A 14,822-nucleotide genomic window follows, 5' to 3' on the forward strand; every position below is an offset into this window, starting at 1 on the left:
GGCTTGAGTTTAGGTCTTTCTGACTTTGAGATTAGCTCTTTAATTTCTTTACCATCAGTGACTCTCAAAATAGATACTTATTTATTTATTTTTAAAAGAATTTTTCTTTTTTCTTTGTTTTTGTTTTTGTTTTTGGCTAGGCAGTGGGGTTAAGTGACTTGCTCAGGGTCACACAGCTAGTAAGTGTCAAGTGTTTGAGGCCACAGTTGAGCTCTGGTACTCCTGACTCCAGGGCCGGTTCTCTATCCACTACGCCACCTAGCTGCCCCAAAATAGATATTTATTACTTCTAAAATATTTGTTAAGTATTTATTCTGTGTGTATGTATGTATATATATGTATATATGTGTATGTGTGTATATGTATATGTGTGTGTATATATGTATATATCTTTTTCAGTTTGTTCATCCTGATATGTATTTGTCTGTCTTGTTTATGTACAAGTTTGAAAGTTCTTTAAGGACAGGAATTCTAACACAAACTCTATGCATTCCATAGTGATTTACTCCCAAGAGTTTATATTCCATTTTCTTATGAGCACACACACACACACACACACACACACACAATGAATGTATAAACATTGATAGTAGAAATAGATACATTAGGATGGAAACAAGGGCAGCAAGACATAGGCTTTAATATCTTTTTCTTTCATATTCTAGGCAAAAACTGACAGTTTGTCCTGTGATTGATGGGGAAGAACACCTTCGTCTGTTGAACTTTCAACACAATTTTATAACTCGGATTCAAAATATTTCTAACCTTCAGAACCTCATATTCTTGGATTTATATGATAACCAAATTGAGGAAATAAGTGGGCTTTCTACACTTAGGTCCCTTCGTGTTCTCTTGTTGGGGAAGAACAGGTATGATGTGTAACAGGCATCTTTTATAATGTTTTTCAATAGATAAGACTTTAAATGTCTATTTTATAACTTGTACCTATAGCAATAATATTTGGCACTTGGATTTTTAGATGGGACTCAAGTGAAAAGAATAGCATTTTTGTTCAATTATTGCTATTAGAAGGTTACAGATTTTGGAGCTGTACAGGGACTTACAGATCATCTAGTTCAACCCAATATAGTACTTTTTTAATCTAAAGCAGTGATTTTTAGCCAGTTTGATAGTCTTATGGCTTTCTAATTTTTAATAGATGCCCTCATCCATCCCTATTTTATTTGCTTTTCTAGGAGTGAGTCAGTCAATCAACATTTATTAAGTGCCTGTAGTATGCCAGGGACTATGCAGTGTTGCTGGAGATACAGAGAAAGGCAAAAGACAGTCCCTGCCCTTGAGGAGTTCAAAATCTAGTGGGAGACAATATGCAAATAACTGTGCGTGAACAAGCTATATGTAGGGAGGGGTAAATAGGAAATAGTCAACAGGAGGGAGGCACTAGAATTCAGAGGGATTAGGAAAGGCTTCCTGTAGAATTCGGGATTGTAGCTGGGATTTCAAGGGAGCCAGCAGGTACACATGAGGAGGGACAGCATTCCAGGTGTGGGGGAAGTCAGCCAGTGAAAATGCCCAGAGTCGGAGGCCAGTGTCATTGGATTGCCAGGTGTAAGAGGGCAAAGTATAAGAAGACTGGAAAGGGGTGGGTGTGTGTGTGTGTGTGTGTGTGTAACCCATTTTAAATAAGAAAAAACATGTTAAAGAATATTAATAATTACTAATACTGATCGTGTAGGCAATAGGAAGTTTATTGAGTAAGTGATTATTGATGGCAGGAGATAAGATCATAGCATTTAGACCTGAAAGGGGCTTCAGAGATCATCTAATCCAAATTGCAGGCTTCAGTCTCCAAGCTTTTTTCATTTTAAATTATGTGTTATGCTTTTGATTTCTTTTGCTTGCTAGGCACTTAGTAAATATTTGTTGGCTGGTAGATAGATTCTTATCCATGTATTGGCATTTTTATCCTCAAATGGATAACCTGGGCCCTTAATGTAACCTGTCATGTGGTATAACCACAATTGCTAACTCTCTTTGAGATTTTCATCTATATATACATACATGTATATATATGTATATTTTAATTTTAATTTACTATCTTAACCAAAGACTTGAACTTTTTCAGCTTCAACAAATAACTTCTGCCACACCCACAAAGGAGGTTTTTTAAATGTATTAGCAAAATAAAAAATGACTCTGAAGTGAAGTGTGAGGAAACAAAGATGTGGCCCCTGTCCCAGTTAGATTCTAGTTCTCCTATATTGGATGAATTTTGGACTCCCTATTTGCTGCCACTATCTAAGGCTAAAATGAGAAGAGGTCTTTTTTTCAAAGGTCTTGCCCTCACATCTTGGCTCTTTTTGACTTCTTTAATGCCCCTGTTCCCCTTACTTTTCTACTGCATGTTTTCTGCTTTTTCTCAAACATGTAGATGATTCAGGTATACAATAATTGAAGGAAATTTCAAGCTACACGCTGTGTATAATTGAAGTATTTCACAAATGATGTTTAAGTTACTCAGTTTTGTATAGATGTATAATGCTATCCAATCAAAATTACAGGAATAATTTTATGGTATTTTTATAAAAAAACAAAAACAACGTAGCAACTGTACAACCAAATAGGAGAATTATACTGGCTTGTCTCTTGAAATCTGAAAGTTGGAGAGACAATTAATTAAAACCTAACTAATATTAGAATGATATAGGACATGTTATTTAAGAATAGCATTGATTTAGGGGCAGCTAGGTGGTGCAGTGGATAGAGCACTGGCCCTGGAGTCAGGAGGACCTGAGTTCAAATGTGGCCTCAGACACATAACACTTACTAGCTGTGTGATCTTGGGCAAGTCACTTAACCCCATTGCCTAGCCAAAAAAAAAAAAAAAAAAGAAAAGCATTGATTTCATATATTTAAAAATAACATGGGTGAAACTCTAATTATTGACTATTCAGTATTCTAATTTGCCTAAATTTGAGTTTTTCCCCCCTGTAGTTATCATGACACCATCAAAACACATGAATATATTTGGAAGTTCTTTCCTATAATCATTATACTATTAAACAAGAAATAGATACCTCTAAAAATAAATGTTTATGGTACTTAGAAGGATAGTCCTTTGAGTAAGCAGATCATAACTTTTCCCTGATTTTCCATTCTGTCTCTACTTAATTCTTCTTAAGTTGAGAGTTTTAATATTTAATATTTAAATATGACTGAATAAATTTAATTCTCTATACTTGATAAGTTAAAATAATCCAGGCATGGCTGGAAATAGGCATGGGGACAGGTGAGCAGAATTTTTTTTGTTAGAATATTGCTTCCATAGCTTATTACTTTGTGAAGGAGTGTCTGTGAGATGTGGGAAGAGTTTTATTAAATATGTTGTAGGAGAGTAAGAGAGAAGTGGGAGTAAGGTTAACTGATACCTTGCAGCAATTAATACCTGATTGACACCTTACTAATTGCTGAAACCCAGAGAGACTGGTAGAGATAAGCATTTTTAGGATGCCCAGGAACCATTATTTATTTATATGCAACATTCACTGTGTGAACTGTTAAAGATTATATATTACTTTTGTTATTCTTCTTAAAGTAATCATCAGACTTATGTGTGCTATCAGTCCAAACTGATCTCCCTCTTTAAAGTAGAAGGTGAAAGGTGTAGAAGAATATTGGTTTATACTGTTTTGTTAGAATCATTGGAAGATAAAATAATAGACATTCAGAGTTGGAAAGCTTTATAGAATTATATTATCTTAGAACTAGAAGATTATTTAGACTTAGAGTTTATGTTGTTAGCCCTTCCACAGATGAGGAAACACAGCTAGAAAGTTTCATGGATATTTCCCAAGGTCATATCTAGTTAGTTACTGGAAGATCCGAGACTAGAGTCCAGGCCTCATGACTCCAAGTCTAGTGCTTATTTAGATGATGGGTAAATTCTTTGACAAGATGAAATAAGTATTCTGGGAGTAAAGGCAGATAGAAAGTTCCCAAGAAGGGATTAAGGGAAAACATTGTTAAAAGATACAAAACAGGAATGAAAGGATTTGAAGTGGAGGAAGATTAGAAGAAATGAACTGTGCCAGTGCTACTGCCTTATAGATATGAGGCTTTCCCCATTGATGGTGATTTTGATAAGAATCCATCATTACTCTGCTTCTCAGAGCACTCAGTGGTAGTGGTAACTTCCTATCAACTGCCCCTGAGGTGGGTTTATTTGGGCTTGAGTTGGCAAATTCTGTCAGAACTTGAAGAGATCATCTAACGCAGCTCCCCCTTTTTATAAATGAAGATATTGGGACCCAAAGGAACAAAACGAATTGCCCCAGATCACTTGACTAGTAAGAGGTAGAGCTACCCTAATGGCTCTTATCATAATTCTCCTCCCAGCTGGAATGGAATAGTGCAAGGGAAGCCTGGTGCAGTGCAGAGAAGATGACATTTGACTTTAAAGCACCTGGCTTTGGTAGCTGCCAGTATGGCCTCAAACAAAGCCTCTTACCTCTCTAGTCCTGTTTCCTCACATGGAGGTCAAGGGAAAAATCCAACTCCAAAGTTATAAGTACCAGCAAAATGGTGATAACATTAATATAGAGAGAGAAGTAAGAGTGGGGTGAAGATTTATAGGACGATGAGTTTAGTTTTAGATGTATTGAAAATTGAGGATCCAGCAGAACATCCAGGTAGCAATTAGAGATGTACTACTGGGCTCTGGGGACAGATTAAGAATGGGTATATAGATTTGTGAGTCATGTGTATCAAGATGGTAATTGAAGCCATGGGAATGGATAGCCTACCAAAGAAGAGAGAGTGTAGGCATAGAGCCCAAGGATACTTAGCACAAAACCCTGGGAAACACCTCAGATTTAAGGAGTGGGAGAGAGAGAAGGAACCAGAAAGAGAGATGGGAAACCAGAAAATGAGACACAAGGGATAGTCAGGGAGATAAATGAACTGTGAGAATGCAGTATCATGAAACTCAAGAGATAAAAGAGAGTCAAGAAACTGACCATTATTATCAGATACTACAGAAGGTGAGGACAGGAAAAATTCCAATTGGTTTTAAGATAGGAGGTCACTAGTAGTCCTGGAGAGAGCTGCTTCAAGAGACTAGTGGCATTGGAAGTCATATTGCAAAGGGTTGAGGAGTGACTGTGCAGTGAATAAATGGAAGTTTAGACAGTAGAGGGAAGGATTAAAGGATTTAGAGCTGAAAGGAATGATGCAGAGGTTTAGTTCAGCATCTTTTATAGATGAAGAAACCATAGCCCAGAGACGTTAAGCAATTTGCTTGAGATCACAGGTACTAAGTAATAATGTAATAGAACCTAGGTATTCTCACCCGCAAATCAGTGTGGCAGGGTCAAAAGAAGATTTTTTTTTTAGGTTTAGGAGAAAACCTGAATATGTTTCTAGACTGAGGAGAAGGACTCAGTTAAGAGGGAAAAATTGAAGCTGTGTGAGAGAGAAGAGGAGATGATCGATGGAGAAGGGTCACAGAGGATCCAAGCAGGAAGAAGAAGTGGAGGCAATGAGTGGACAGCTTTTTCTGGGTATAAACATATATACATGAGAATTTTAATGAAAGTGTAAGGTAACATGGAGATAAATAGAGCCCTGGTCTCTGTTAGGAAGACCTGTGTTCAAGTCCTGTGACACACTAACTTTATGACCCTGAGCAAGGTACTTTACCTCTTAGTACTAGAGGCACCTAAGATTAAATTGCAGAGCAAGTGATGATTTGCATTAATATAGGGAGTTTCCTTACTGCCAGTTCCTTAAGCCAAAGAAATCATAAGTCTGGTAAGAAAACAAAGATTAAAAAAAAAGGAGTAGTATATAATTAAGTGTTACAAATATGAAAATACCGTAAGAATTAAGAGGAGGTTGAAATTACTACAGGCTAGAATAATCAAGGAAAGCTTTATTAAAGAAGTGGGACTTGAGTTGGGCCTTAGACATTTGGGAAAAAGGAGGGCATTTCATAAAGCATGAATGAAGGTATAGAATGGAAATGGAAATGATATATATGCAAGACATCAAGAGAACCAATTTGTCTACTAGAGTACCAGGCTTATGGAGGGGAGTAGGGGAAGATGAGGAGGGCCTTATAAGGCCTAGGAAGAGTTTATAAGTTAGGAAGAGTTTAAATCTGATACAGCCGGCTGGAAGGAGATAGTCTAGGTTCTTATAAATGAGTTACAGTGTACGCTTGAGAGGCAGTGTGATGCAGTGCATAAAGAACTAGCCTCTGAGCTAGGAAAACTTGGATTCCAGTCCTGCCTCTGATAAACACCTTCTATGCACCATTGGACAATTCGTTTAATCCCTCAGTGCTCTAGGACAGAGGTGTCGAAGTTGTAGCCTGTCGACAGCTTCAGCAAAACTTCTATAGTACAGCCAGAACCAGATTAAAATGTAATTGGGAGGGTCAGCTAGGTGGTGCAGTGGATTGAGCACCGGCCCTGAAGTCAGGAGGACCTGAGTTCAAATCTGGCCTAAGACCAAACACTTGACACTTACTAGCTGTGTGACCCTGGGCAAGTCACTTAACCCCAATTGCCTTAAAAAAAATTTAATTGGGAAATGCTTAACAAAATAAATTAAAATGCAGTACAAAATAGAGGATATTAATTTGTGGTTTTCTAAGTTAGTATGCTAGGATTTGTTTCTATTGAATTTGACAGCACTTCTTTTGCAACTCTTTATAATACAAGATGTCCCAAAAGTCTCAGTGCAGCTTTAAACTTTCAAAGCTTAAAGCTGCACTAAGACTTTTAGGACTTTTATTGGCAAAGGGAGTTTCCCACCAGAAGTTTCCTAAATCATTGAAATCACAAATGAAGTCCTTATCCCTATATGAATTTAGTTGTAAATATAAATGAGAGGTGACAGTGTATAAAGCTGACCTGGGAGTCAGGAAGACCTGAGTTCAAATCCTGCTTTTGATATACTGGCTATATGAACCAGTGAAAATCAGTTAACTAGTCAGTGCTCCTGGCAACTTTCTAAGACTGTATATTGTTGAACATCTGCTACTCATCACTGGTAGAGAGAATTTACCCTTTGGGATTTTTCTGCTTCAGTGAAATCACAGGTCTAGATTTTTTAAAAAAGAGGTTCTTAAGAAAGGGATTGCCATGAAGAAAGTGGGGCTTTAGGAAAATTAATGTGGACTAAAAAGATTAGAGCTGGGCTTTGGGAAGACTAGCTCGAAGAGAATTATAGTGATCCAGGAATAAAATAATGAGAATTATGGAATGAAATGGAAAATGATGAAGGAATGGAAATGGAAGAAGGGCCAATTTCTGTTTGACTTTGTGACTAATTGGCTATTAAAAGTGAACATGAGAAAGAAGATGAGTGCTTACCTTTCTTTAGTGAGCTAGTCTCAGTTGGTTTAGATGAAACACATTCTAGAGTAGGATTCTAATTATTTCAAGTCCAAGGCAACAAATACATTATTCCTGTATGTCTGTAGTGGCTGCTGCCTCAGAGGCTGGCCTAATAGCTGTTCCTCAGCAGCTCTTGCAGCCAAGGTGGTGGCAGTGCTCCCTGATCCTCACTGTCTTATCTTTCATTCAGTTTCAGCCACTGCCATCACTTGGGAGAGAGAAAAGTGATTCAGTGATTTGGCACTTAATAAATGCTTCTTTAATTGATTGATTCAGGTGTGGTAGATCCATGACCTGAAATAGCCATTTTAATTAGACTTATTTCCCTCCTGCTTCCATTGAAACTGTGGAAGTGAGAAGTGTACTCTCTGTATTTAAAGTGAGGGAGCCTGGGCATGGCCAGACTTCTCCTAAACTGAGATGGAGGGAAGAGGCAAAAAAATGTTGGGAGAGGGAAGAGGCATTTGTCCACAATGTATTGGCAATTCAACAGGTTGTAGCAGAAGGGAGTGGTAGTTCTCGAAAAAATTTACAGAAGAGTTGGAGTTGAGAGATGGGTTAAGTGTGAGCTGGATAGGTATAAGGATTGACACTTGGGCCAGGAATTCTGGGTTTGGAGAAGAGGGATTAGTGAAGTGGTAAATTAGTAGAGGGAGAATGAATATTATATCTCATTTTATTCATTATATAGTAAAAATTCAGTTTTTTTCACAAGCTGGCAAACCAGACCCTTACTGCTATGTATGAAGGTAGTATTACACATTTTAACAGGTCTAAGGTAAAACGCACCTTTTTAATCAGGCTGATTCCATGACTAATTAGGGTGGGACTTCCAAATTCCACGTAGGCTGTGCTTGGTCCTTCAGTCAACTAGAGAGTGTCATGAGACTAGTGCAAATATATTTAAGGTACTATAGTATTTAATATCGTGATAAGTGTAACAAAGAATATTAGTTCTTAGTATTACAAAATTATTTCATTTCTCTTGAATGTGTGATTTTACAAGGTTTGCTGCATTTTAAGATATAATTTTTATGATTTACTAGTGTAATTTTCTATAGGAAATTATAATATATTTGAAATTATAATGTATGTCAATGGGAAAATATGAATTGATTTAGAAAATACATTTGACAGAAAAATTAATTCAAAATACAAAATCTTATGGCTGTTGCTTTAAATGAGGCATATCTATGTTATATTTTGTTATTATAAAGCTGAGCCTAATATACTTTATGGCTTGCAAATAGTTTTACATCTTAGAGCAATCCTGTGACACAGGACCTTTAAGTATTATTATCTCTATTTTACAGATAAGGAAACTAAGGCTCAATGATTTACCTGTGCTCACATAGTAATTGTGTAAGGTGACATTTGAACACAGATCTCCCTGACTCCAAGCATGCTCTCAAGTACACCAGCTAGAGATGATCAGTCAATTCTGTTTTATCTTAATAACTAACAGGAATAATAATTGGTACTGTTAAGGGACTAGACTACATGATCTCAAAGGTGCCTTCTAACTCTTAACATTATATGCTGAGACAAATACTCTTTTTCTGAATAGTTGAATAAATATGGAAAATGAAATTCTACTTTGGCGTATCAGTCACAACAAGATGGAAAGTAGAGAGATTTCTGAAGATTTGTCTGAGGATAAAGTTTATACTTTTTTTTATCAATGACAAGCAACTTTTGTCAAAATTTAAATATTTCAGAATTAAGAAAATCTCAAATCTGGATAATCTGAAAAGCCTGGATGTATTGGACCTTCATGGAAATCAGGTATAACCATTTCTATTTCTTTGGAAACAAAGTCAAAGAAAAGTATATTTCAAGTATGTTTCCTCTTAGTTTTTGCTTTTTTTAAAAAAGAAGATCATATATATATAAATTTCTAAGGACCCTTTTACAGATTTATCTGAAACTTAGACATTCAAGATGCAAAGGTACATACTATCATAGAAACTCCTCACTGAAATAATGGCAAATTAACTTTATTAAACAGATAACTCAAAATCCTGACCATGTTGATTTTTCTTTATTGGTGTACCTATCTATGCCTAGTTATATATCTGTTCTTATTTTATTTGTGTCATTCATTTGGTGGGAGGTTAGGGAAACAGTATATGAAATTTTGTATTTGTGGGGTCATCAGTAATGTAACTATATGGTTGTTATGTTTTCCTCTGTTTTTATAGCAAATGTCCCAGGTATTGTGTGTATCAGATAAGTGATTCTTCTACTATTTATTTTGTAACCAAGTCTTGTTGATTCTTTCTTCATCATCATTGTTAAAGTGTGTATAATGCTATAAAGTTTGCAAAACACTTTACATTCATTATTTTACTTGTACCTCATGACATCCCTTGAGTTAGGTACCATAGGTTTTATAATCCTCATTTTAAATGTGAGGAAAGTGAGACTCAAGCATCTTACTTAAGGTTACACAACTTTTCAGTATCAGAATCAGGATCTGATCCCACCCAGGTCTTCCTGGCTCCAAGTTCAGCACTGTGGCCTTTTTGCTATGATGCCTCTCAAACTTCAGGTGTCCACTTTCTTTTCGTTTCTGTTGTTACCACCTGAATTTAGGCTCTGAACACCAAATACAAGGATTGCTAAAATATTCTCTGACACTAAAATATTCACACTTTAAAAAAGCAGTATTAAGAACTGTCACTCTATCCAGGGGTTATGCACCCCTGTCTTCCCTTGTATGTTGTGCTTTTGGTAGTTGACAATCTTGCTTATTTCTAGGCCTTGCTATGGTGGTATTTATTATTCCTTAATTTCTTATGTGTTCTACTGTTACCTTTCATTCCTTTTAAAATCCCTCTTGTGCCCCTTGGGCTACCTTACATCAGTCTGTTCCTTTACTCTGTTTTGCATACTGCTGCCAGCCTAGCCATTCTGAAATGCCTGTTTTATTGTGTTACATACAAGATAAAGGACTTAATTCTGGTGCCTGATGCTTTTTAGGACCTGCATTTAACTTGTTTTCACGGCTTTATCTCCTACCACTGCCCTCCATAAACTCTGCTCTAGCCAATCTTCTCTCTTCACTTACCTGAAATACCCTACAAGAAGTTCCACTCTGTGGCTTCACTCACTCTATTCCCTCTGCCTGTTTCCCTGTTCAAATGATAGGTTCACAGAATTTAAAACTGGAAGAGACCTCAGATCATCTGGTAGAGACTTCTAAATTGACAAGTGAGGAAATTGAGGCAGAGAGAGCATAAATGATTTGTCACAGGTAGTAAGCAGCAAAGTAAGAAATCTTTGTCATCCTTCAAGGTCTAGATTAAATCTTACCTATATGAACTCTTTATGACCACTTTTTATGGCCTCTGCAAATATATTTCTTTTCAAAGCTTTTATTTATTTGTCATCTTTATGCCATCATTTGGCATGTAATAAATCTGTAGTTTTGAATTGCTATTTAACCTTTCTTTCAGATTTTTTCTTTCATCAACTACATTGTCAGCCCCTTGTGAAGGAATCACAGCCTTTCTAGCACAAGAACGTTGTAGATATTCAATAAGTATTGTTTTGATTGCTTGAGATTTATTTCTTTTGAGTTAAGTAATTATGATTAATTAAAATGTATATACCTCTAGGTTAAATAACACATTAAACCAGTAGTTTGCTGCATAGGGTTGTTATAAAGATCAGATAAAATAATAGCTCTGTATTGGATAATTGCATAATTTATTGCCCCCCCCCCCCCCCAAAAAAGTTATATGCCATAGAGAGCAGAGCAGAACTTTCTGGTACTAAAAAAAAATGCATTTAGAAAAAGCAATATTAAATATGTCTCTTACTGTTCCCTCCAGTGTTTTGTACCCCAGGGTAGCTTCTCGCCTTCTTACTAGTCTCAGCTTTGATAGTATTATCCCTCAACTTCTTGATTACCTTTCTGTTGCTTCTCATTGCTTGTAACAATCTCCTGTACTGTAGGAATATAGGAAGCAGGTTAAGATGTCACTTGAGTTCCCTTAATTTGTCCAATGTATGAAATGGGTTAGGACTGTACTGGTACTTTGTTCTTGTAGTTTCATGATCAATTAAGGACACTAATGAATTTTTATTTAATTTCCATGGACAGTGACAGAAAAGTGTTTGTGTAAATTTGAATGTTTTGTCCTGATTTTGAACATGATGTTTTGAACATGACTTCATATTTTTATAGTACTTTAATGTTTTTCAAATCATTTTCATATCTTTTATCTCAAAAGATCCTCTCAACAACTTTGTGTCATATACCTCCTAATTTCTATTATTGCCTGAACTGGATCTTGAAACTCACTAGCCAATCTTTACTCCTTTTATATAAAAAACTAGGGGAAAAAATAAAAATCCAAAAATGTAACTGGGCTATCTCATCTGAAAATTAGTTTTAGTTAATTAAAAATTTTATGGAAATACTTCTTTTGCATGGAGAAGAACCCAGAATAAGAGAGGGGGAAGCAATATTGTACAGTCTAGTTTAACTTTTTACCTTCATTCTAACAAGATAGCTTTAAATAATTAAGCTTTTAAAACTCGTTTAGTTTACTATCACACCTATTTTTCATTTATAAAAGAAGATTATAACTTACTAACAATGTCACATTTTCTTGTAATAGATAGATCAATATTAGGAACAAGTAAGGGGAGATAAGATTAAAAGAGATGTATGCTTGAGCTATTTTCAATAGTTTTAGTAAAAAGGAAGTTGGCTTTAATATATGACTGATAGACTTCTCAATTTTACTTTTTCTCCTTCATTACCAGAAAAAAAGCTGATGAGTGGAAAATAAAACAAGCATGAAACAACTCCCAAGATAAAATTGTAAGCTATGAATGATACAGGCATAGTTTAGCATCCTACTAGAATATTCATCAGCTTGTTTTTGTAATACTTATTTCAAACCATCAATCTCCTTTAGAAGATCAGATGTAATACTTGTCTGTATGGCTTAATTTTTTTATACAAGGTATTCACAATTTCTGTGTAAAAATGAAAATTATCAAATATCAGTTTTTTTTAAATGAAGCATTTGTTGTAGTAGGGAAGGGAAAAAAAAGCATTTATTAAGCACCTACTATGTGCCAGACACTATACTAAGAGTTTTACAAATATTATTAGTAGTGTTCTTTTACTGAATTCAGAAACCAAGAAATCTTATTTTTTCCCAAGTATTTTTAATACATATTCAAATACATAGAAAATAATTATAGAAGCAACATTTTGATTATGATGAACAAAATTTGTACAGGTACACACATGTGTTTCTATGTCATGGTATCATTGAATTGAAATCTATCTCAGAGGGCATATCATCAATGATGGCCAGTACTTTCTCTAGTTCGATTCCCTCTACTGTTAGATGCTGGTAGGGTCTAGGATACTTTGTTCTTAGACAAGTCTCAGAACTGACTAGCTTTGAAGCCAACTTTAATCCCAGGTCACTGAGGGACTGGCAATTCAACTAACATTTTGTCTAGCCCTGACAACACACACGCAGCCCAATGGCGTCTGGGAACCTTATTCTCTATAGCATACATTCCTACCCTGGAGCAGCAGCAGCATCGCCCTAGGCTAAGGTGATGTATACAGAACTCAACAGCAGCAGAAATGAAGTACTGAATTGCTGGATATTGCAGGATTGAGGTTTCTCCAAAGACCAGATGCTGTTAACTACTTGCTTTTAGTCAGTGCATGCGGAGCTCAAAGTTATAGAGTCAATAGTAACGTAGATTTAGTGCTAGAGGGGACATTGGAGGCTATTGAGTCCAATCCTTTTATTTATTTTATTTCTTAACTTTCATTTTATTTTACTTTTTTTCAATTAATAAGTGTTGATTTTTCTCTCTCATCTCCCCCTCCTTAAGTAGGGAAACAAAACAAAACAAAACAGCCTTGTAAAAAATGTCCATAGTTAAATAAAACAGATTCCTGCCTTGGACACATCTAAAAATGTATGTCTTATTCTGCATCTTGAGTCCTTCATCTTTTTGTCAGGAGGTGGTCAGCATTCTTCATTATTGATTCTCTAGAATATAAGTTAGTTTTTGCTCCACTGATTTTATAGATGAGGAAACTGAGATACAAAGGAATTAAATGACTTGTTCAGAGTCACACAGCTCTGAGGCAGGATTTGAACCTAGGTCTATCAGGCTTGGAGTCCAGTGTTCTCTCTAGTTGGTTAGGTGAGTTTAAGTTGCCAAATAGATGTATGGGATCAAGAAATAATTGAGACTTCCAGTTTGTATCTTTGAAGAAGAAATAACTGGGGCACATAGTAGATGTATTTTTAAAAGAAATAGAATATTATATATTAGTAACATAAGATATTGAACTATGACATATTCTGTATTTAAACTTGTTCTTTGAGATAATTCAAAAAGCAATAGGTAATAAGTGATCTAAAGTAATTTTTAGGAGGAGAAAAGTTACCTTAGTATTCAACTTGCATAATATGTATAAGTATCCATTCTTAAGCTAATTTCTACCAAGTATAGACCTTTTCATTCTTAAAAGAAAGTCAGCCCATTTACAAATTCAGAACAGATAAGTTGTTTTCTGTTTTGGCCATTTCTATTTCTTCACTCAAGTCTCTTTCTTGTGAATATGTTTATCCAAATTCTTCAAAAAAAATTTTTCCTTTTTTTTCTGCAAGGCAATTGGAGTTAAGTGACTTGCCCAGGGTCACACAGGTGGTAAGTGTCAAGTGTCTGGTCTGAGACCGGATTTGAACTCGGGTCCTCCTGACTCCAGGGCTGGTGCTGTATCCACTATGCCACCTTGCTGCCCCCTTTTAAAATTTTATCACCAATATTGATCCATACATAATAATCATTGTATTTGACTGAGTGATTCCATCTTTGCTTCTAGAACTAAACTGTATTGAGGTATAGTACTATAACTAGCGATTTTCTGCCTGAGGCAGGACTATATATTGTACTTCTCTAAGGTAATGGTATGATATGTTTGGGATGGTAGAAGCGTGATATATATATATATATATATATATAGAGAGAGAGAGAGAGAGAGAGAGAGAGAGATAGAGATATAGAGATAAAGAGATATATGTGTGTGCATGTATATGTATATGATGGGGTTTTTTTTCTTTTGGTAGCCCTCAACTTTGAGCACCCCAGGCAAATGCTTCACTTAGTTAACCTATTTTTTTATTATTAATAAATTTATTTATTTTTAGTTTTCAACATTTACTTCCACAAGATTTTGAGTTCCAAATTTTCACCCCATCTTGCCCCTCCCCCCACCCCAAGATGGCATGCATTCTGAATACCCCTTCCTCAAGTCTGCCTTCCTTTCTATCTCTCCCCGCTTCTCTTAACCCCTTCCCCTTCTATTTTCCTGTAGGGCAGGATAGATTTTTGTACCTCATTTCCTGTATTTCTTATTTCCCAGTTGCATGTGAAAACACTTTTTTTAAACATCTGTTTTTAAAA

The 14,822-nt window shown here is 35.7% G+C and overlaps 1 protein-coding gene across 2 annotated transcripts in view; it reads left to right on the forward strand.

The window, feature by feature from the left end:
* The window catches only part of LRRC49 (leucine rich repeat containing 49), a 201,007-nt gene that overhangs the window by 14,114 nt on the left and 172,071 nt on the right, over nt 1-14,822 (forward strand). For both annotated transcript variants that reach the window (XM_027851402.1, XM_027851401.1), the window contains 2 exons: nt 666-869; nt 9,080-9,146. In XM_027851402.1, coding sequence (XP_027707203.1) covers nt 666-869; nt 9,080-9,146 — 271 coding nt within the window. The remainder of the gene's footprint in view (nt 1-665; nt 870-9,079; nt 9,147-14,822) is intronic.

This window comes from Vombatus ursinus, unplaced genomic scaffold (genome assembly GCF_900497805.2).
Source record: "Vombatus ursinus unplaced genomic scaffold, bare-nosed wombat genome assembly UNPS02009205.1, whole genome shotgun sequence".
NCBI classification, from domain to species: Eukaryota; Metazoa; Chordata; class Mammalia; order Diprotodontia; family Vombatidae; genus Vombatus; species Vombatus ursinus.